This window comes from Lepidochelys kempii, chromosome 16 (genome assembly GCF_965140285.1).
Source record: "Lepidochelys kempii isolate rLepKem1 chromosome 16, rLepKem1.hap1, whole genome shotgun sequence".
NCBI classification, from domain to species: Eukaryota; Metazoa; Chordata; order Testudines; family Cheloniidae; genus Lepidochelys; species Lepidochelys kempii.
In genome coordinates, this window is record NC_136395.1 from 10,830,010 (window position 1) to 10,852,637 (window position 22,628).

Consider the following 22,628-nt stretch of genomic DNA (forward strand, 5'->3'; position numbering starts at 1 on the left):
CCTTCCAAATGCTAGGGCAGTAAGATATATTCTAGTGTCAGGGTTGGCTTCCTTCTGGTGGGCAGCTGTACATACAGACGGAGTGATTCTGAGAGGTACGGGGCATGCACAAGTCGTGCTGCAATAACGGGGAGTCATGGGATGCTCCACAGCTCTTAGCCTCAAGACTCAGAGCTCAGTGTTAATTTCTGAGTAGGAGAATCCTCCAAGGTAAGGTATGTTTGTGCAGTAATGACCTGAAACCTCTGCAACAGAGCCATATCTCTGGCAGGTAGGTTCATCCGAAATACCCGATGGGGATGAGATTGGCTCACTGTAGACAGGTAAGCGGTGGAGGGCGGGATTCCCCTTGCTGGATATTTGTGCCTTATTTTTGTTCCTTTGCTCTCCTCTGCTGTGAGTAATCACCAGCCCGTTCACCCACCTCCAGCACAAGGCGGGACTGGTTTGAGTCAGTGTGATTTGGTCAGTCCCTGTCATTTTCATGAGTTCTATAACCACCCCAGTCATCGTCACCCATCCAAAGAGACACTTGTAGCACCACTGGGGTGGTGATGCTGGGCCTTCATTAGAAGCATCAGTAGAGATGCAGAAGGTGCCACCTTCACTAAAAACTGAATCCCTTGTCTATAGGAAGTGGATGAAATTGAGGTTTGTGCTCTATTCATTTACTTGTGTGTGTCATTCCAAACCTGCTCTCTCATATCGTCTTTAGGTCAAATCCTGGAAAGCATCCTCCTCTTCCCCTAAGCTTTAACTCCAGAGAACTCTGAATCTAAACAGATCTCTCCACTGGTCCTCTCTCTCTCTCTCTCTCTCCCCGGATAGGAGCAGTCCCAGCCTATGCCCTTCTTTCCTCCTCATTCATGCTGGGGTGATATCTCCTAGCTCTCTCAGCTGAGACTGAGCAAACCGTTCTGCAAAATTAAGCTGAGATTTTCAAAGCTGTCTAAGGAATTTGAATACCCAAATCCCATTAAAACACATGGGGAATCAGGTGTCCAAATCCCCTGGGTGGCTTTGAAAACCGCACTCTTGATCTGTACCTAGTTCACGTAAAGGTGGCTGGTTTTTTTCCTGAATTAAAAACCATCCTCTTCTCTGAGCCTCTTCTCACCAAACACTCAGCTGTTTCCCAGTGGCTGTCCTCTTGTGTGACCTTCAGTTCCTGGTTCTCACCCATCTCCCCCAGGAGGCCCATTTGTCTTTAACTGCTGCAAGTCCAGCCTTCACAGTGATAAGGGACAGTCGATTTTCCCTGACCTCGTTGTTCTACTGTTCTCTGGCAGTACATTCACCAGGCTGGGAATGATGCCTTTTTAATTCTGCTCTCCCGAGCTTTCCTCATCCCACAGTGTTCCCAATGATAACATCCAACCTACCCGCAGTTCCCTTTTGCTTCCCTTCCCCGAGCTGCTCCCTTTCATTCATCAGCCGTCCGTTCCTCTTGCTTCTGCTTTCTGAGTGAGGTGCCTCCTCTGGCCTGTGTGTCTAGGAAGGACGTATGCGGGGGAGAGAGATTCTCACCTTGATTCATGCAAATTTAGGTCATGGGCAGATTTTTTTCCTTGGCTTCTAACTGGATTCCACAAAAGAGCTCCATGGAGGAGAAACAGGTCTTTCGATGAGTTTCAGTGTTATTTTTGGGTGATTTCTCTAAGGTCACTGTGTTCCAGTGGCTGATCACAGAATCATAGAATATCAGGGTTGGAAGGGACCTCAGAAGGTCATCTAGTCCAACCCCCTGCTCAAAGCAGGACCGATCCCCAATTTTTGCCCCAGATCCCTAAATGGCCCCCTCAAGGATTGAGCTCACAACCCTGGGTTTAGCAGGCTAATGCTCAAACCACTGAGCTATCCCTTCCCCCTACTGCTATAGCTAGTGCTTCATGGCTTGTGCCTCAGACCAGCATGGAGCTCCACAGGGAACACTGGCCACCCCCAGCACAACCTGAAAGTTCTCAGGCTCTTGTATACCACTGGAGAAGCTGTAGATGGTCCTTCTCAGCTCCCACCGTTGATCCCCAGATGCAGTCTTTTTGTCTTAGTGAGGCATGAAGGCAAAGATGGTATCTCTTGGGCCTGTGTGGGGATCAAAGCCAAAGGTTAGTTAGCCAGACCTCAAAATAAACATTAGCAAGGGAAGAACTTTAAAAGGTTTTGCTAGTTTAAGCATAGCATAGTTTTGCTGAACTATGCAAACCTCCTTGTGTTTGTGCACATGAGGCTGGCTGATATTTCTCATACTGATCCCAGCCAGATCAAGTCCGTGCAGAGCCAGGAGAGAATCGACTGGTTTCAAACCTCAGTGTGGCAGTTTGTGTCTGGTTTGAGTTTTGTAAAAAATCTCGGGGCATTATTCCTTTTTTCCTGAACTGGTTCCCCCCATCCTTAGTAGACCCCAAGTCCTCCCTGTCTCGAATGTTTACACAGACTGGAGAGTTCAGCTCAGAGACGGCTGTGGTTTCCCAAGTATCTGCATATGGAATGCATAGTCGTGGTGGGAGTGAGGGGACTGATTCTTGTAGTTTCTGCTGAGCCAGTGCCCGGCATCTTTCAACATGAGGTCGTTAGATGGCACAACAAAGCTGAAAGAGTGCTGACATCTGAGAGGCACGGAGACAAAGAGCCGGAGCTGTCTTAGCATCTCCAAGGCCCATGGGATTATATAGCAGAGATAAGGGGGTTGCTTTTTTTAACCCCTGACTAAGTGCGTTGTTGCCACTTTATCTTTCCAAGCCCTGTCCAAGTAGTCGCTCCTTGCAGGGTTTTTTGAACTGTGGGCTGAGGAATTGAACAAAGATGTCAGGTACACAGGTTCATTTGGGCTTTGCAAAGAGGGGGCATAGAGTGATTCACCTTTTACAAGATGGAAAAGCCTTTTTAGTGGAGGGTATGTATAGTCTGTAATTCCAGATGTCACCGTCTGTTTGCGGAGGACAGAGGTGGGTAGCTCTGGGGAATCGGTAGCAATGAACACTGTTCTTCCCATGTATTTTACCAGCTGCCAACATCTAGAAGGTTTCACTAATCGTGTTAAGCAGACAGAATATAAACCGTGGAGGCTGTCAGTGTAACTTAATCAAATGGTACCAAAAATTATTCATCCATTCGCATAAACAGGATTGGCGAGGGGGTTCGCTGGGGGATTAGTGCAGGAATGAAAAGGAACCATTTTTCTCAGAGTGCAGCTGTGACCCTGATGTGCTTCGAAAGCCGGTCTGCATCCTAGCTTGGGGGTTGAAACGAAGTTCTCATCACTGTGTAGCTTTGAACAGGGAAGCAAAACTCTACATTGTTTGAGGTTTGAATGAGCTGCTTTGTTTGGTGCTTGCATTAGTTCTTCAAATGCAGCCTATATTTCTGATACCTGTTGATCTACTCCTGTGGCGCACACATGGAATATACTGAATAGCGTACCACTCACGTAGAGGACCTACTCTTTGTATTGTCCAGGTAGACATGTTTATTTTCCAAAGGGTATAGTCTCAGCAAACCAGAGAAGTCTCAACAAGGTTTCGTATCACAGACCAGATCCTGAGTTCCTGAGTCTTTTCTCAGGCAGCTGTTGCATTGATTTTAGAGATGCAGCATTACTGCTGACCTCTGCTGTTGGATCAGTGTCTATGAGTTTGAACGTTTCAGTACTGGAGTTCTGCCTTTCTGTGGAGCTTTGCGATCGCACTGTCCTGTGGCTCTGCAACTCCAGAGGAAGGTAATGAGTTTTTAGCTCAAGATTCCAATAACAAGTGCTGGGCAGAACCGGTGGAAAATGGTGCCACTGTTTTGGTGTAAAGTTGTGCAGGTGGCATGTATGTTAGATTGGGGTAGGAACTTTCTTTTGGTTCGGTTTGTAGAGCACTGATCATGATGGTTCTGGTCCATGACTGGGACTCCTAGGAACTCCGAATACAATAATGATGGTGATGTACAGCAGGGCTTCTTGGCTAAGACACCACCAGGCTGATTTAGTAACATATTGTGTAATAAAGTGCAGGTCACAGGGGACACGGATAGCTCAGTGCTTTGAGCATTGGCCTGCTAAACCCAGGGTTGTGAGTTCAATCCTTGAGGGGGCCATTTAGGGATCTGGGGCAAAAATTGGGGATTGGTCCTGCTTTGAGCAGGGGGTTGACTAGATGACCTCCTAAGGTCCCTTCCAACCCTGATATTCTATGATTCCTCCCAACTTGAGCCAAGTATCTTTTGATCCTATTTACATTAAAGAAGAAACTCCATTCACCTCCATACATATCCCGCTAGCCATCTCTGAGACACTTCTTCGTCCTCAGTGCCATGTTCCATTGCAGGGCGTCCTGGCATATGAACCATTCCAAGAGGTGAGTCCCAATTTGCATCATGCTCTGTGCCGAGGGGTTCAGAGCATTAGTTGGTAGGAATGTGAGAAATCTTTCCCCACAGTGATGTGACCTAGAGCCCTTAGGATTCTATGATTGTGGTTGAGGAGGGACTCACCCAAATGAATCATTTGGCTTTGGTGCAGATTGGGCCTGTCTTTCATTTTGCTGGGATTGGTTCATTCGTTCCTTGCGAAGAGTTTGGCAATGAGTGGCAGGCTGGCATTTCATCAGCTTCACGAGGCGGTAAGGTCAAACCAGTCTGAAAGAGACAGCCAAAACACTGCTGCGCCAGTGGTGAATGGGCTTATCTCTCTGTCTCCAGCCACATTTTAACAGATTGCCATTGCTTTCTCATGACGAGCCCCAGGATGGCCCGGAAGCGAGCTGACCCAACTTTGCTGCTGCTGTTCTGTTGTCATCGTTGGTTGTTTTTGTGGAGACGGTATTTCCCCCCCGCAACTAGCTGCTGTTGCGTAGTTGATCTTCACACCAGACTTGACAAATTTTTTTTTTCCCATTCTGGTTTTTAAAGGCAGTTGCAGGCTCTGCAGTAATGCCTGACGTCTGCAAATGCACGCAAACACAATGATGGCATCAGAGCTTGGGACCATTGTGTTTTGCAGTTGTTGCTTTTTACATTTGTGACTTCCCTCTGTCCCTGGTGACCCTGTTACTGGGGCTGTGTCTACACTACGAGCGAGGGGTGTGATTCCCCTGCTCGGGTACCCATGCTCACACTAGCTCTCATTGAGCTGAGAGCATAGGTAGCCGTGTAGCCATGGTCGCATGAGCAATGGCAGTGAAGGCACGGCTGAGCCATACCAAGCACGTACCCCGCAGTTTTGGTGGTCCCGTCGACAGAGCGTTGCTCTGCCGCTGACATTGTTCTGTCTGTTCAGATGGTCAGCTCTTTGAGGCAGGGACTGTCATTGTGTGTTTGCACAAGCTATCGCCCGACGTGGCCCCTACCTGCTACCGTTACACCAACCATCATTGTAACTGCTCTCGGCTCTGCAGAAGCAACAGTTGAAAGTAACCAGGGCTTTGCGTCCATTCCGGCTGCTGCACACCTGGAACTACCAGAGAGAAGCCTCTGAGTTCAGCCAGCGGTGTGCAGTTGTTAGGGCTGAGACAGATGTACAAGGCCTTTGCGTGACTTCTCCTGATGTCGTCTTTATTCTCTGTCCTAGTCTCCTGCCTCCATTTCGTTTCTTGTCATGTAGCCAGTGAAGTTGACTTGACTGTACTCTCCATCTGTTTCATAATGGTTAATCTTTCTGCGCCTTCTTTACCCTAGTTCCCTCTACCCCTTGGTTCTTAACCATGTTTACAGTGGAAATAAAACTCTTCTCCTCTTTGGACGCTGCTGATTTCCTCCCTCCATGCACAAATCTTTTTGCTGAGTCCTAAGGCAGAACTGAATGACCAGGCAGGAGTATATGATAGAGCTTTATTTGCGGTGTTCCTCTGTAGCCTCTTATTGATCCACCTGCTTTCTGTCTGCAGGGGGAGTCTGGACTTAAGGGCTTCCTGGGACACGCTGGCTTCCCTGGCTCAAATGGGCTTCCTGGAATGGATGGAAAGCCTGGACCACCTGGGTTACCAGGAGAGCAGGTGAGAACCTGGACACTAGCTTGAAGGAACATGTTGCACTTCTTTAGAATTGATTATGAGCCAATTAGTTGCAAAACACTTTGCACTAATGCGGAGAGATCCCATGTTTCAAAGTCAGAAACTGCCAAGAGTTGTGGATGCTCTGGCTGGATATCACGGGATGGTTTGCAAGAAAGAGGTAAAGACAGTGCCCATTGTCCCAGCTGATAGTGCTGTAGGCAGCCAGCAAGCTCAAGCTGATGCTACTGATATACTTATGTGCCTCTTTTAACAAAAGAAAAAGCCCATTCTAACTATAATTGGAATTTCTAGGCACTACTTTAATAAGAATGCCTTGACAGTTCACATTTAACAAGGGAAAGAGGAACAGCATATATGGTCAACCGGGCATAGTTAGTGTCTCTGGAGCAACATGAACTCCTGGAGTGCTTGATTGCATTGCTGCATTTAGTTTTCTAGGTTGTTTTTACAGGAGGGAGAAAGGGAAAAAAAATGAGAGAGAATCTGGATTCCATCCACTTGTCTAGTTCACAAGCTCTGTTGAGTTCTTTTGTGGTGCTTGTCAATTCTTTGAACTAACAGCCCTACCCTTAACTAGCCTTGCATGCCGACTTCAGTCGGGAAAGTGTAAACTTTGATTCAGGATCTTGTGAGTGGTGTATATGGAGAGGGATACAAAATTGGTGGGGGTAAGAAGCAGAAAGCTGGAAAGAAAGCAGCCAGGAAAGCTAGGGAACAGCCAGAGAAGCACTTTTAACATGGTCCTAGGAGGAAGCTGAGAGACAGAGCTTATTGGGCAGAGTACAGGCTGGAAAGAGGTTTGGAATTGTGAGCAACAAAACTGCCTCCTATTGAGTTTGGGGAAACAGGACTTTGCACACATTCTTTGTAAATAAACAGGATTGCAGCAAGATATTCCTGATTCCATCACCAATTTCTTCTCCTAATGGAAGCAAGCTGCTAAAGTCACAAGCATTGACTAGCCACTCCGGCCAAAAGGGGCCACAATATCATTGAATTAATTACACACACATCTGCCTGCCTATAACAAGAACTGTATCAGGAAGGAAGCATGGCTGGCCTGCTTGGAGCTGTCTGAAGCGGTGGCCTCATTAAAATGTGAAAGCCGGGGAGGTAGCAAGGTGGTGTGAACAGTATAAATGCCTACACAGATTGGGCTGGGGTTTATAGAGTGATAGCAATATGGAAGAGACTTGCTTTGCGGGAGCCCGAAAAGCTGCGCAGCACCTGCCATGGTGGCAAAGCCCCGGGAAGTGGGTGGGGCTCGGAGCTCAGAAGGGCTAAATGACGTTTCTTCGCGGAAACCTTGCTTTAGAATCGATCGTGGGCTCAGCATTCAGGGGGAAGTAATTGGGTATAAAACGACTGCAGATGAATTACCACAGGGTGAGCTCTTCACACAGCTGACTGGCTCATGAGGCCTGAGAATTGTGACTGGTCTGATGAGCAGGGTCAGATTAACCCATTACTGGGCCCTAGACAAACATACATTTTGGAGCCCCTACCTCCTAATATGAATAACAACAAATGGCTGGACAGCACTCTGGCCACAGCTGGACTGGCCATGCAATGGAGCCATCAGGACTGGCTGCTGCTTGGAGAGTTGCTCACCATGACGGAAGGACGGCCAGGCCAAATTTGAGTGAGTGGCGTTGCAACCTGGCAAATGGGCTCCCATTTGGGCTCCCTATGAATTTGGTGAACAGGCCTAGTTCACCACAGCGTTCATCCGGCCCTGCTCATGAGGCTGCAAAATGGAGAAAGTGCCAGGCTCAAAAACTGGCCCGGGGCCTATATAAGTGGGAGCAACTTGGGGGAAGCCAACAGAGTTGCACCTACTTACAACAGGCTTGAATTTGGCCTGCAAGTATCACCCCTGCAGTTTGAGAACCGCTGCCTCATTGTGCTACACAAGCTATGTCAGCTCAGGTCTCACAAGCATGTTCCATTCCTTCTTCCTTGTTACCAGGGCCCTCAGGGATTTAAGGGCGACCAAGGTCCAGCTGGAGAGAAAGGAGACCAGGTGAGCTAGTGGCAATGATCTGGGGGCAGCAGGGGAGGGGGAATCCTTAGGTCGAGGGGTTTCATTTGCCTTGAATACAGGAGACGTGACTCAGTGGAACCCAAATTTAGTATCTTCTCCTACCCTCCGCCCTCTCTCCACCCCACCCCCAACGCTCCCTCTTTAGAAGAGGCATCATGTTGCAAATAACAAGTTCCTCTGGGATCTGAGTTGCTGCAGCCTTTCATGCTCACTTACTTTGTCCAAACTGTGGTTTTCAGAGGCTGAGCGAGCCTGGTGGTTTGAGTTCCTCTGAGTCACCTCGGATTTATCAGCCTGGATGGAAAATGTCCATGCAAAGTTCTTTCAGGTCAGGAAATTACACTACACTACACTAGGAAATTAGGTCGGTATAGGTATGTCTCTCAGGGGTGTGAAAAATCCAAGCCCCAGAGCAACAGAGCTAAACTGACCTAACCCGTGGTGTGGACAGCACTAAATCAATGGGAGAATTTTCCTGTTGACATAGCTACCCCTCTCAGGGAAATGGATTAATTATGCCGATGGGAGACATCCTCCTGTCGGCATAGGTAGCATCTTCATTGAAGCTTTACCGTGGTGCAGTGACAGCGTTTTAAGTGGTAGGCCTGCCCTCAGGCAAAATATATTGAGTTCTACTGGTTTGGGTTCCTTTTTTCTTTTTTAAGCCAAAGGCCTTAGCAGCAATTTTTAAAGCTGCCTAAAGGATTTGGGTACCCAGTTCTCATTCTTTTTAATCATAATTGGGCATCTAAATCCCTGTGGTGGCTTCTGCAATATCAGCCCTGATTTTTAAAAACAAAAATTAATTCTAAAAACATTTAGTGTGGAATTTTCAACCGCACTTGAAGGATTTAGACACAGGGGAGGAGATTTTCAAAGGCACACATGTTAGGCAGGTGCCTAACTCTCATTGGCTTTCAGTGGGAGTTATGCACCAACATGCTGTTTCTGCCTTTGATAATGTCCTCCTAACTTCCGCCAAATGTCAATGAGAGTTAGGCACCTACCTGCTGTTTCTGCCTGTGAATATTAAGAGAGTCAGCAGGAGTTAGGCACCTGACTGTCATTTGTGCTTTTGACTTTCAATGGGACTTATGGTTCTCAGTCACTTTTGAAAATTCCCCCATTATTCCTGAGTCTGGGCTTGGACTTTTGGCTCTGTTTTAAAATTGGAGATGCTATTTACAGTATCTTAGAAAACTGGCATCAGCATATTCCTCATACCTTCCAGTAGTGCTCATTATCTAGATAATACTGTGATATCCGTTCTAACAGCTTCCATCCATGTTGCACTGTTAGAGGGTCCATAGATATGTCTGGTATGATTTATATGTTAGAACAGTTCAATTCATACCACAGTTGTCTGACGGGCTAAACACACACACACACACAAAGTCCTTATATTTAAAATAAGTATATTAAAAAAAAGCATTACTTCAAAATATTGTTCTGAAATAATTCTTTCTATCCAGATACTTACATAGATCTTGTATTGATCCTTGTAATATATCGTATATGACCTCACAAACATTAATTAATTTGTCTTCATATCCCTCCCCCTCTGCAAAGTAGGGCAGTTTTATTATCCTCCTTTTCTAGCTGGGGAAACTGTGGAACAGAGATTGGAACTCACTCAAGGCCCGTGGGAGAAGGGGGAATTGACTCTAGTCTAGATCCACGAGTTAGCATGATCCAGTAGAGTGAACAGGGCCCTGGGAGCCTGCGAGGCCTGAGTTAAAATCCCAGCTCTCCTCTTTGCCTCTGTCACTTTGGGCAAGTCATGTGGGCCCAAATTTTCCCAGGGTGCCTCCACTTTCTGGGGCCCATTTTGAGACTTCCTGTGGCCTGATTTTCAGAGGTGCTGAGCACTCACGGTGCCCATTGGCTTCTGCTGGAGCTGAGCATCTCTGAAAGTCAGCCACTTAAAGACTCTCAGGTCAGACGCGCAGAAACAAGTTCCCCAGAGTCAGTGGCCTCTTCTGAAGGGCTTGACACTAATCTCTTTGAGTCGGTGTCGCCATCTGTACAACAGCAGTGGAGCTTGCCTACCTGCAGGGCCCAGCAGGGGGGATGTAAGGATTCATTACTCGATTAACTTGGGGGATTTTTGGTGCTGCAGCTTGAAGGTATAGGGCCGTATTTTTCAAAGTGCTCAGCATGGTGGGTGCAGACTGGGAGCGGTGCACTTTTGAAAATTTGGCCCTGGGGGTGGGAAAAACAAGAATATCCAGAATTCGAAGGCTTCCCCGGTGTCCTTCACTGTGCCAGGTGGGTTCTCCATGCCATGCCTACAAACCACCAGGCCCGTTAAGCATGAAGGATCCAGGGTCGCAGCCTTAACTCTGAACATGGTTCTACTTTGATTTGTTTTGTCAAGAGCCTGCAGGCCTTTCCAAAGTAAGCAATCATCTACCCTCCCGTCTATTTAGCAACCCTCATCACTGAGCTACAAGTGGTTTATGGAAGATGAGGTAATTGCATCACTTATGCCAGGCTAGAAGACCTTTTTTAAAGCTAACTGCAGCCCCTAAGTATAAACCAGGTTGTTGCTGTGCCCTAAGGTGGACCAGGTCTGGGTCATGTTAATTGCATTCAAACCACCAGCACTCAGAGAGGGAGCAGGCTGATTGCCTCCAGCTGGTTAATAGATCTGCAGTGGTTCTCATGGCTCCAATGTACCTGTTTCAGGGGTTCTTGGGTGATCCTGGACCACCTGGGGAAAAAGGAGAAAAAGGGACAAAGGTGAGTTCACTTGTTCTGAGCCTGGACACGGGGACCCAGTGGGTATGAGACCCATGCAAAAGACATTGCTGTCTGCTGTGTTTTTGAGTCCCTTTAATGTGGAGCACTGGCTTTCAGCAGTAAGCCTTCCAGCATCCCCCATGGCCTCAGGGCATTCTGCCGTGTTGCATGGATGCTGGCCTTTCCTCCCCTCTCACCAAGATGAAGCCAATTCTGCTCAAGTCTCATCGTCACTCAGAAAAAAAATCTGATTCCTCTCTGCACCTTCACGTCTGTGCAGCCCTGGTACAGATTCCTTCAGCTCTTCGTTGCTTTCTCCTTCCCATTGTTCTGCATCTTTGTTGTGTTTTAGGAGGGGGAGGGGGGAGGGTTGGACTGCAGTTCCCCTTCACGCCAAATAGCCTCATTCAGAGAAGGGAAAAGATCTCCTGGCTCGGGTTGGAGTGCAGTCAGGGCAGTGTCTCCCCCACAGGCCTGGCTTTGTGGGGTACAGGATGGGAATACGTTGGGCCACACAGCTGAGTGACTCAGCAGCCCCATTGCCCGCCCTGCGAAAGGGGGTGCTGATCAGTCTGTGCTCACAGAGCTCTGGCTGGTTCAGGATCCCAGCAGGCATGAGGCATCCCCTCCCCTCCAGCACGGCTTTCTGCTGCACGGGGTACGTCTTCCTGAGCTCCTCTGTGCTGTCCAGTCACTGTCAGTGCATTTTGCTGTTTCAGGGGGTGAAAGGACAAAACGGCCCTTCTGGACCTGCTGGAGCTCAGGTAAGTTGGCAAAGAAACCAGCTCCTCTCATCCTCTGACCAGCTCCCAGGGTTCCTCTCTCACCTCTCTTTCCACTTGCCCAGGAGTTCCAGCAGTCCGTTTTGCTTTGAGGTCGGGGCTTGCTCGAACCCCAAGCTCAAAGCAGAACTCAGGGAGATTAGAACCCGTGTGAAGTGAAACAAGGGTCTCCCACTCCAAAGGAGGCAAAAAGAGCCAAGCATCTCACAGGTCTAGTACTGAGCCTCCAGTGCCTCTTGATTCTGTCATGCAGCATCCCTTCTGTTCCATTCTGTTCCATTCCATCCTGAGCAGAGACTGTTCCATAGCTGGAGTGGTACCTAACTTTGATACCTTTTGTCACTGGATGAGGATGGGTGGTCTGTCATGGTTAAAGCACATGACAGGGAGTAGGGCGATACGGGTTCTATTCCTGACTCTTGACACAGATTCATGTGGCTTTGGGCAAGTCACTCAGTCTCTCTCTACCTCAGTTTACCCATCTGTCAAAATTCTGATGATGCTACTTGCCTTTTGGGGATGGGGACATGTGTGGCGAAGCTCCTTAATGCTTGGAGACTCTCCCCCAGGGAAGAAACCCTTGTTGAGTGGCCATGGCTCTTCAGTAAATAGTGGACAGGTCTTCCAGTGTCTGAGTGCCTTGAAGTGGGACTCTCTTGTCTTGGGTTTGACTCTTTAAAGAGGCAGATGAGGTGGCCTTGTGCCTGACGTGTCTGCTCCTAATCTTCTCCTCAATACGTTGGCTTGTTTCCTAGGGGATGATGGGTGTCAAGGGTGCTTCAGGGTTCCAGGGCCTGCCTGGACCAGAGGTAAGTGAGTTGCATTCTTCTCCGTGGTACGCTTACTTCCCTAGTGCTGCAACATCTGTCTGCTCATGTGTCCCGAGACCAACGGAAACGCTAGGAAGGGATGAGTCAGGCAGTGCAGGACGTTAGCACAGCTCTGTCACTTCCTTGGAGGGAGAGGGAAGAACTGAACTACCTTGTAACACCACTCACTCGTATTTGGCCCAGCCACCCCTCCACCATCACAGGAGGGCGGTCGGGCCTAACCTGAGTGGCATTATGACTCTGTGTGCTAGGTTGCAATGCCACTCACTCATAACAAAGGGGCAGCTGGGCCAAATTTGAGTGAGTGGTGTCACGACCTGGCATATGGGGTTGCAGTGCCACTCAGGTTTGGCCTGGCTAGAAAGTGGTCAAGCCATGGCCTAGGGATCCCGCTGCCGCTATGGCATATCCCTATCACCCTCAGGTATCAGGAATCCATTCCTATTCTGGTGTCATCAGTAGGATCCCTTTCCAGCAATCCAAGTTCTCCATGTGAAAACGTAATGGGTCTCTCCAAATATGCATCCTAAGGACTGGGGAGATGCTCCTTTCCTTAACTCCCCTTTGTGAATGCAAAGCAGGTGAAATAACCCCAGTCTGTCCGCAATGCCCCATATGAGTTGAAGTGGGTAGGTGGATTTTGGGTGGAGAAAGGGGCAGATAGTGAAGTCCTATTAAGAGCTTCTCCTGTAAAGGAAAAGAAAGGGCAGAGTTGTGGGCTTCTATGCTGACTTGCAAGGGGGTTCATGCCAAACGCTCCTTACAATTCTCATCCATGGGGATGTGCACCCAATGGGGCTTTGCTTGGGGTTTCAGATTCAAATCAATTAACAAAACTCAAAGTGAAACCCAGCCCAGTTGCTGAGCTGTGCCTGCCTTTGGGCTAAAGCCATGTGTAGCCAGAGTCCTGTATAGATTGCACTCAAAGCCATAAATGGGCCCTGTTTCACTTGAAACCTAGCCCTCTTTGCCAAAAGGTTTGTCAGTCTTGGCAAACCCAGCCTGTTCTTTCAGGTTTGCAACCGTCTGAAAGCAGATGAGTTCAGAGTTTGATTACAAACATTTCTACCCCTCCACTGACAATGGACTGATCATTCACTGGAGTTTATATAGTAGCCTTAAAGCCAATAGCCCTCAGTACTGTACAGCTGAAGCCACTGGACTCATACCTGTGAACACTTGACTAATTAACCAGTGGATTTTGTAAAAAGATAAATGAGGATTTTAATCACTTGCCCCTCACAATGGCCTTCTGAGCTTCTAGTCAGAATTCACTGTCACAGGACTGGGGTCAGTTTGCCTGCCCAGCAGTGGATAGGAACACTGCGTGTATGATGCTCTGCCCCTGGGTGGGTCATCCACAGCAGGGGTTGAACCTGGTGTAAAATGGTGTAAATTGTCACTCAAGGATTTTTCCTGGCCCTGCTTGCAGTGTATAAGGCTCTTTAGGGAAGTATGTGATCTAGGCCTAGCAGCAGTCAGCCAGCCTACAGTAAGGAGGGGTGAGTTGTGCCAGGCTGTTTTAGGGAGCAGCCTGCTTTGTCTCACTCTCTTTTGGGGTTCTTGTGTGTTGTTAGTCTGAATTCTAAGAAATGAAGTAGTGTTATGTTGCACCCTTCCAGCAAGAATATTTGTTTTTAATCTAATTTTTCTGAGTGTATGCCATGAACATAGCACCTGACACTTCTGGATCTTAAAGCATGAGTCTCTACTGCTGAAGCTAAGAGACCCTATCTGTGGCCCAGTAACCACCAGAGTGGAACAGAGTGCCACATGGAGCAGGTGTGGGATACACTTCTATACAAACAGTGGTTTGCATTAGATAGTCCTTGTTCCATACCAAGGGTGGCTTTTTCCAGGTTATATTGGGTACGGTCACTCAGCAGGAAAGAGGGGAAGGGAAAAGGAGATGCTGCTTATAGTGTTAAGTCCTCAAGTTTTTCTTTATCCTGCTCCAGGGGGAAAGTGGTGCAGTGGGTTCTCCAGGGCCAGCCGGACCTATGGTAAGTTTATCATTTTTCAGTTCAACCAATGGATAAAAACAAGGTTGTTCTTGTGCTTGAGACAGTTTTCACTGCTCTTTGACTCCGGTAGGTCACCCCAGCTGGAAAGGGAATTACAGCTGGTTGCACGTTTTCCGACGGAATGTTTTCCCATTAGAAAATGCCATTTTGTCAAAATTGAAATTGAATGTGTCGATTTCAACAAACTTTTATTTTGTGGTGGGGAGGAACCTCAAAATGATGAATATTCATAAGGACGAAAATGGTGTTTTTGGGGTGGGACCTTTTTGGTGTTTTGTTTTTTTTTGTTTAAAAATGAATTTCATTTTATATTACAAATTTATAATATAAAGGTTTTTTAAAAATCCAAATGGAAATGCCACATTTTCCAAAATTCAGTTTCCCAGGACGCTTTGAAATTGGAATTTTCACTCCAGTGTGGAATGAAAACACATTTCAAAATGGTGAATTTCCTATGCCGCTCTAAAGGAAATCTGTCCTGCAGTGAAAGGGGAGGGCATGTTACAATGTGCACGAGATGGAAACACCATCTGCAGAAAGGAGAAAAGTGGAAGAAAAAGGAATTCCTTTCTCAGTAACCCTCTACCCCTCGGCTCCGCACCCACAAAGAAATGGCAATGTGGTGTGATTGGGGGCAGCTGTCTCTTCGATACAAGAGCATTACTGAGTTTTAAACATATGGCTGTAATTGTCCCCATGCCTTGGCCCTGCCGGGTTAGGAGACAGGTCATTGCACACGCATTGGTCTCTGTGGGAATGAGTTGGTGGTGGGGGGTGTCAGCATAGTGAAGTAAATCCCTGTGCAGCGATACAAGGAAGGTGTGAGGTGGTAACGCTGGAAGGAGTGGGACTGACCGACTCATGCCAGTGACGTGCTCTCTCCATTTTGGCTCAGCCCCGTGCTTTATGGTGGCTTTCTGGGGCTCTTTTGTGGAATGTGAGAATATGAAATGTTATGGTGTATTATTTGTATAGCGGTAGTACCCAGCAGCCTCGCTCATGGACCAGGACACCATTGTGCTAGGCGCTGTACAAACATAGAATAAAAAGTGGTCTCTGTCTCAAAAAGCTCACGATCGTGTGCTTCTGGTGAACTCTGCAGTGTGTTAACACCATGAAGCTGATGGAAATCCCCATGGCTTTCTCCAGGAATACTAGATTAAGAGAAGTTAAGACCAGAAGTGTCCAGTAGGTCACGTAGTCTGACCACCTGTGCAACACAGGCCATAAAATTTCACCCAGTAACTCCTGTGTTGAGCCCAATAACTTGGTTTTCTGAGCTTCTTATCTGTGTTGCTTCAACTGAGTGCCCTGTTCTGCTGGGGTCTATCTCTGGAAGCCCCAAGACAGGAGCCACTGGTGGGCACTGAAGGCTGCTGGGTAGCGAAATCTAGCTCGTGTGTTGCAATGAGTTATCCGAGGTAATCACCTGCAAATCCTATGGTAGGCCCAGGCCAATCATCCAAGGCCCAGCCAATCTTCACACAAGGGTCTGGCCAGGTGGCCCCAAAGCAGGTATATAGGCTGATAATGGAGGCAGTCACTCCAGTCTGGTCAACACTGCAACCTTGCTGGGAGAATTCCCAACTGCCTAGCAGATCTGACAGACCGCTCCAGCCAGCCCCCTGGCTGTCCTGACAGGTATCCGTGAAGGAGGAGAGGTAGACACGCTGGAGGGTAGGGATAGGATACAGAGGGACCTAGACAAATTGGAGGATTGGGCCAAAAGAAATCTGATGAGGTTCAACAAGGACAAGTGCAGAGTCCTGCACTTAGGACGGAAGAATCCAATGCACCGCTACAGACTAGGGACCGAATGGCTCGGCAGCAGTTCTGCAGAAAAGGACCTAGGGGTGACAGTGGACGAGAAGCTGGATATGAGTCAGCAGTGTGCCCTTGTTGCCAAGAAGGCCAATGGCATTTTGGGATGTATAAGTAGGAGCATTGCCAGCAGATCAAGGGAAGTGATCATTCCCCTCTATTCGACACTGGTGAGGCCTCATCTGGAGTATTGTGTCCAGTTTTGGGGCCCACACTACAAGGAGGATGTGGAAAAATTGGAAAGAGTCCAGCGGAGGGCAACAAAAATGATTAGGGGCATGGAACACATGAGTTATGAGGAGAGGCTGAGGGAACTGGGGATGTTTAGTCTACGGAAGAGAAGAATGAGGGGGGATTTGATAGCTGCTTTCAGCTACCTGAAAGGGGGTTCCAAAGAGGATGGATCTAGACTGTTCGCAGTGGTGGCAGATGACAGAACAAGGAGTAATGGTCTCAAGTTGCAGTGGGGGAGGTTTAGGTTGGATATTAGGAAAAACTTTTTCACTAGGAGGATGGTGAAACACTGGAATGCGTTACGTAGGGAGGAGGTGGAATCTCCTTCCTTAGAAGTTTTTAAGGTCAGGTTTGACGAAGCCCTGGCTGGGATGATTTAATTGTGGATCGGTCCTGCTTTGAGCAGGGGGTTGGACTAGATGACCTCCTGAGGTCCTTTCCAACCCTGAGATTCTATGATTCTAAGGAGCGGACTGCATGGTTCTCCCGCATTCTATGACCGAATAACTATGGGGACTGTATCTGTGTGTTGTTTTATTGCAGGGGGAGCCAGGGCAGCCGGGGCCAGTCGGATTACAAGGAGTCAATGGGTCTCAGGTGAGTCCCTACCAGGCAGCGTGGAGGAAGGTGGCATATACCTTGCCGATGTGTACCTTTCTTTCCTTGCCCACTGTGCCACTTTAATGAGGGTGCCTATGTTTGCTTTGTTTGTAGGGAGAAATGGGCCCTTCCGGCTTGCCAGGTCCCTGGGGCCCCAAGGTATGTCCTCGACACTAACCTCGTGACAACAGCAGTTGCTATGGGGACCTTTGTGAAATGAGTTCAAGGGTTGAGCCCAGCTCTCAGTGACTGTCTCTCCCTGGCACCAAATAGCTTAGCTGGCACTAATTGGCAACCGAAGCCTGCGTGGAGGGAGGTTTAATTGGCCTGGAGGCTAAAGAACCCCTCTCCGTCTTTGTACCTCCAGCCCATGCTGCAGACACTTCTGCACATTCCTTGAAAGACGTGAACGGTGAATAAGGAATGCAGCACAACCGATGAACTGTATTGCAAGGTGGCGCTTAGACTCAAGTTAATTCTAACCTAACTGTAGGGTGCTTTCACCCCGCCCTGTTTTCTGTAGGGACCACAAGGCTTGCAAGGGAGACGTGGACCCCCAGGGCCTAGAGGATCACAGGTAAATTGCTCCTGGATGCATAATCATCTTCTCAGTACAGAACACTTGACCTTTCCAAGGCCACAGGTGTCCTGTGCAGCACCCCTGAGAAGTGGGGCCTTGTCTGAGTCCTTGCTAAGCAAACTGGCTGCTGGAATCATCCATTGCATCTCGCAAACGAACTTAAAGGCTTCACACATCCAGGCCATATTTACCACTGCCTCAGGGAATGCACAGGGTGCCCAGCAAGTGGGAAGCCGCGTTCTCTAGTGGATAGGGCACTTAATGGGGAGCCAGGAGACTCATGTTCTGTTTCCAGCACTGCCATTTACCTACTGTTTGACCTGGGCAAACCATTCCCCCGCACTCTGCCTCTGCGTCCCCTCCCACCTTTTGTCTGCCTTGTCTGTTTATCCTGTAAGCTGTTTGGGGCAGAGACTGTCTCTCGCTCTGTGTTGGAACCAGGCTAGCACAATGGGACCCCAGTCTTGTTGGATAGAGTCTCCAGGTTCTGCAATCATATAACCTAGAGCATTGTACGCTTCCTTGCTTATGTACGGCAGCTGTATACCCTGCCAAGCCCCTCACCCCCTCTCTGGCCAGTTCCCCCCACCCAGCCATGCTCTCGGCCCCACCATGGCCATGTCTGGCTGGGAAGGCCTGACTGAGGGAGAAATGGGGGCTGGCTGAGGTGTGTGTGAGTTCAGAGGTCCAGATGAGGTGGAGCTGGCCAAAGTGCAGTGGAGGGCCTACTAAACCCCTCACTGCCTTACCCTGTATCAAGTTACTCTGCTCGCTGTCACAGGCCTCTGTGAGGTCACTGCCTTGCCCCTGTACCCTGAGTGACCAAATGGTGGTTTTACCGAAAATCAGGCTTTCCTGGTTTTTCACTTTTCACCAGACTCCCCAGGGTTCTGCCCATGGATGCCTAGAACATGTCTCAAAGTGTTGGAATGGATCGGATGGGGTGTTCAAATGTTATTGCCCGACAGACACATGCCAGCGAGATTGTGTAGGGCCTTTGCTCAGCCAGTTGTAGCCCCTTGCTGATGCTGGAGAACAGTAGAAAACTGGCCACCTTACATTAAGTATCACTAATAATACTTGTGCTTATGTATAACTTTTTGTCTGAGGATCGCAAAGTATCTTACAGAGGTGGATAAGCCATATTATCCCTGCTTTGCCGATGGGGAAACTGAGGCACAGAGTGGTGAAGGGACTTGACCTAGGTCACACAATGTATCAACAGTGGAGCTGGGATTAGAATCCAGGTCTCTTGGCTCCTTTTCTGGAAGCAGCACACCATGCTGCTGACCAAGTGAACAGAATGGTCTCCTGAGAATGGGGCTCGTTTCTAGTATTATTGACCAAGCAAAGCTCGGCCCTACACAATCTCGCTGGCATGTGTCTGTCAGGCGATAACATTTGAACACCCCATCCGTTCCATTCCAACACTTTGAGGAATGTTCTAAGGATCTGTGGGCAAAACCCTGTTGATTTTGGTGAAAATTGAAAACCCAGAAAAGCCTGATTTCCAATAAAACCGCCATTTGGTCACTCAGGGTACAGGGGTGAGGCAGTGACCTCACAGAGGCCTGTGACAGGGAGGCAGGGTCACTATGGATGCAAGGGTGAGGCAGTGATCCCAGGGTGAGGGCTATTTGAGGATTAGTGGGCCCCTCACTTGACTCTGGTCAGCCCTCCCTCTTGCCCCCACAGCTGAAGCCAGAGCCCCCATTCCAACCAGCCCCGTCTCCACCACCAGCCAGGTGGGGCCAGATGGGGGGCAAGGGCATGGCTGGGTGTGCATCTTAGTATGGAACCTTCTAGTAAGTTATGCTGCGAGATCCGAAACCTTTTCCTCACCTCCTGCTGAGGACTGGAGCCTGATTCTCTGTGCTGCAGGTGAGATCAAAGACTGGAAGGGAGGTTACACTGCAGGAAGAGCAGTGGTTCGAAGAAGAGGCTGTTTTCCTCATTTAGCATAGCACTGGCAGGGACACCTGCCAGTATGGGTAGACCAGCTCAGAGGGGTTAGTGGAAGGAGAAAAGACCGATGAAGATGCAGGAAAAGACGAATGTAAGCAAGCCGTACCCCAGGTGGAGTAGTACACATGGAAAAACATTGTTGTTGGCATGAAAATATACATCCAGATCCACCCTGTTTCCGTAATGGGCTGTAGGAAAGCTTGGGACAAGTTTCTCCATCCCCATGGACAATTCACCAGGATTGTTTTCTAGTTCTGACCCCTCCTCATCCATCTGTCACCATGGCTTGGGAGAGTTTCACTTGCAGGAAATCTAAATTGAAACTGTGTAAGACTGGGAGGGTAGGAGGAGCCAGGGCTCATGAGATGAAATCACCTGAGATCCTGCATCGCCAATAGCCGTAAATCACTGAGCACAGGGCTTGAGGGTACATGGCATTTGAACAGACAGTGGAGTGAAAGAAATAGCACAAGGCGAATGAGCAAATGCTGCCCTTGACCTGTAGTGACATCTTCCCCCACCCTGATTTGAAGGAGGCTGGAACGGATTTGGCTTTGACTTCATTTAAACTCGAAAGAATGGGGTCTCTATTCTTGCCTATATTTACAGCTTATTTTCTTTCTTTTTCTCTCTAGGGTCCACTTGGGATAGAAGGATCCTCTGGGCCTAAAGGAGACCCTGTAAGAGTCTGTTTCCCCCATACATAGAGTTAAATACGTTCTTCCCCATCTTGCTGCCGTTGCAATAATATGTCATTGTTAGTGAGGTTGCCTGATGTAATGAGCCCATCACTCTAGTATCTGGTACCTATAGCCCTGAAGGGAGCAAAATGCTCTTGCCCTCCCCTGAGCTACTTGCCTGAATTGAGCAAGCTCCAAGTGGTGCCCGTTTGGCTCCAGGACTTAGGTAGAGGCCTGCACAGACAGCGGAGTTTGCCTGTGAGCTCAGCTTGATCTCTGGTGGGAATAAATTCCAAAGCCCAGGGATTTCTGTTGCTGGTATGTCTGTGCTGTACTCACAGGATGTGATAGAAGCTCATGTCACATACCTGAGCTAGCTTTAATTTAGCTAACTCAGGGCCTGGAGCAGTGAAGCTGCTGTAGCATGGGCTGTACCAGCCTGCCAGGAACACTTATGGGGCTCTCCTGTCCTGCTGCTGTTTCACAACTCTGGGACCTGAGCTGGCCAGACTAAAGCCAGCTCGACTAACGCCAGCTTGGGTGTGTCTACCCTCTGATTGCAGTATGGAGATTGTGAGGATCCATGGGTCTCGAACCTGGGTCTTCAGGTCCCCAGGCAACCTTTGCATACCGGCAGTATCTGATGGCTTGCTAGTATCTGGGGGGCCGAGTGGCTAAAGGAACCCTAGCCCCACCAGAGGCACAGTCCATGGGAGTCCTGATTGGAGGAGTGCTTGGCCCCACTGGTTGGTCCAGCTATGCTATTTAAGCCAGAAGGAGGCACTGGAAGTAATCTGTGCAAGGGGGTGAATTCCTGGCTAGTAGCTACATCGGCCCCTGCCTTCTCACTTGATTCCCGAGTCCTGCTTACCTAACTTGTCCCTTGTTCCTACTTTCCTGACCTATTCCTGATCCCTGCCCCTGGTCTCTGACCATTGGCTCAACGTCTCCTCCTGCCCCAACCACAAGGTCTGACCACCCAAGCCATGGCTGTGACAGGTATACTCTGAGAGGACCTTACCCTTAGCCTCCGTACCTGGGGGCATATGGCTGAAGTGTTTTTGCTGATGGCAGAAACCATATCAGGTTGCAGTAGACTGAGGTAACCAAACCCCAGTTGCTTAGGTTTTTGAAGATAACCACTGTAGCCTTGACTGGGCCTCGCCTGGCATTGGTAGTGAGTGTAGAGAGTGGGACGTTGCTATGAAATGCTCCCATACTGCCCCACTTAAAGAGAAGAGGTAAGTGGCTTTCTCTGGGCCTTTGCTGTGTTGACTGTCTGCAGAACCATCCTCCTTCCCTGTCCAAGTGAAAGAAAACAAGCTCTAGCATGTGGAAAATGCCTTTCTACCATAAGAATGATACTCACAATGCTGCTTTCTGACCCCTAAATTCCTACTAGCCAAAAGGAGGGAAAAGAGGAAATTGTAAAATCTTAGGGGAAAAAAGAAAGAAGGGCAAAAAACTCCAAATATTCTACCCCAAAAGGGGAGAAGGGCCAGTAACTCCATCATGTCCACTAGGAACTTTTGCTGTTGCTATTGATTTTAAGTGGAAAGTATTCAGTTCCTTCGGTGATGGGCAGACATATAAAACTCTGAGGTAGGTGGCACAGACATATATCCTACGTAGTGATTCCATTTTTAGCAGTTTCCAATCCATTTGTCTGAGCTGCAGGCTCTAACTCACAGTCAAAAGAGAGCGAGAGAGACGCTTAGAGCTGGAATTTGGTCTTTTTCACACTTGGATCTGGCACAATCCTGAAACCTTGGGGTAGGGGAGGGTTCTGTTGTCTTTCTCCTCCCACACTTATTGTTGACTTGGTCACTGGCCATTAACTGCCATAAAGGTTAGAGAATGACTATAGGTGTAGAAAAAGATGGAGTCTGATGGATAAGCAGAGACATTGGTGGTAATTGGTAAATGCAGAGTTGCATGATTAGATGCAGGTATTGGGTGATCCTCTGATCAGTTAGAAGAGGCTGCCTTATGAACGGTAGAGTATCATCCCTTTGCTCCCATTGGAATGGATGTCACCAACAGTCATTCAGAAAAACAGTGTGTATAATGAAAAGGAGTACTTGTGGCACCTTAGAGACGAACAAATTTATTTGAGCATAAGCTTTCGTGAGCTACAGCTCACTTCAGCGGATGCATTCAGTGGAAAAATACAGTGGGGAGATTTATATACACAGAGAACATGAAACAATGGGTGTTACTATACACACTGTAAGGAGAGTGATCACTTAAGATGAGCTATTACCAGCAGGAGAGCGGGGGGAGGGAGAAAACCTTTTGTAGTGAAGTCCTGGCCACTATGGATGTAGAAG

The 22,628-nt window shown here is 48.4% G+C and overlaps 1 protein-coding gene across 1 annotated transcript in view; it reads left to right on the top strand.

Moving 5' to 3' along the window:
• LOC140899299 (uncharacterized) overlaps positions 1–22,628 on the top strand; it is a 259,724-nt gene that overhangs the window by 161,820 nt on the left and 75,276 nt on the right. The window contains exons 13-22 of the mRNA XM_073314570.2: positions 5,868–5,975; positions 7,966–8,019; positions 10,729–10,782; positions 11,502–11,546; positions 12,320–12,373; positions 14,353–14,397; positions 17,017–17,070; positions 17,188–17,232; positions 17,597–17,650; positions 20,254–20,298. Coding sequence (XP_073170671.2) covers positions 5,868–5,975; positions 7,966–8,019; positions 10,729–10,782; positions 11,502–11,546; positions 12,320–12,373; positions 14,353–14,397; positions 17,017–17,070; positions 17,188–17,232; positions 17,597–17,650; positions 20,254–20,298 — 558 coding nt within the window. The remainder of the gene's footprint in view (positions 1–5,867; positions 5,976–7,965; positions 8,020–10,728; positions 10,783–11,501; positions 11,547–12,319; positions 12,374–14,352; positions 14,398–17,016; positions 17,071–17,187; positions 17,233–17,596; positions 17,651–20,253; positions 20,299–22,628) is intronic.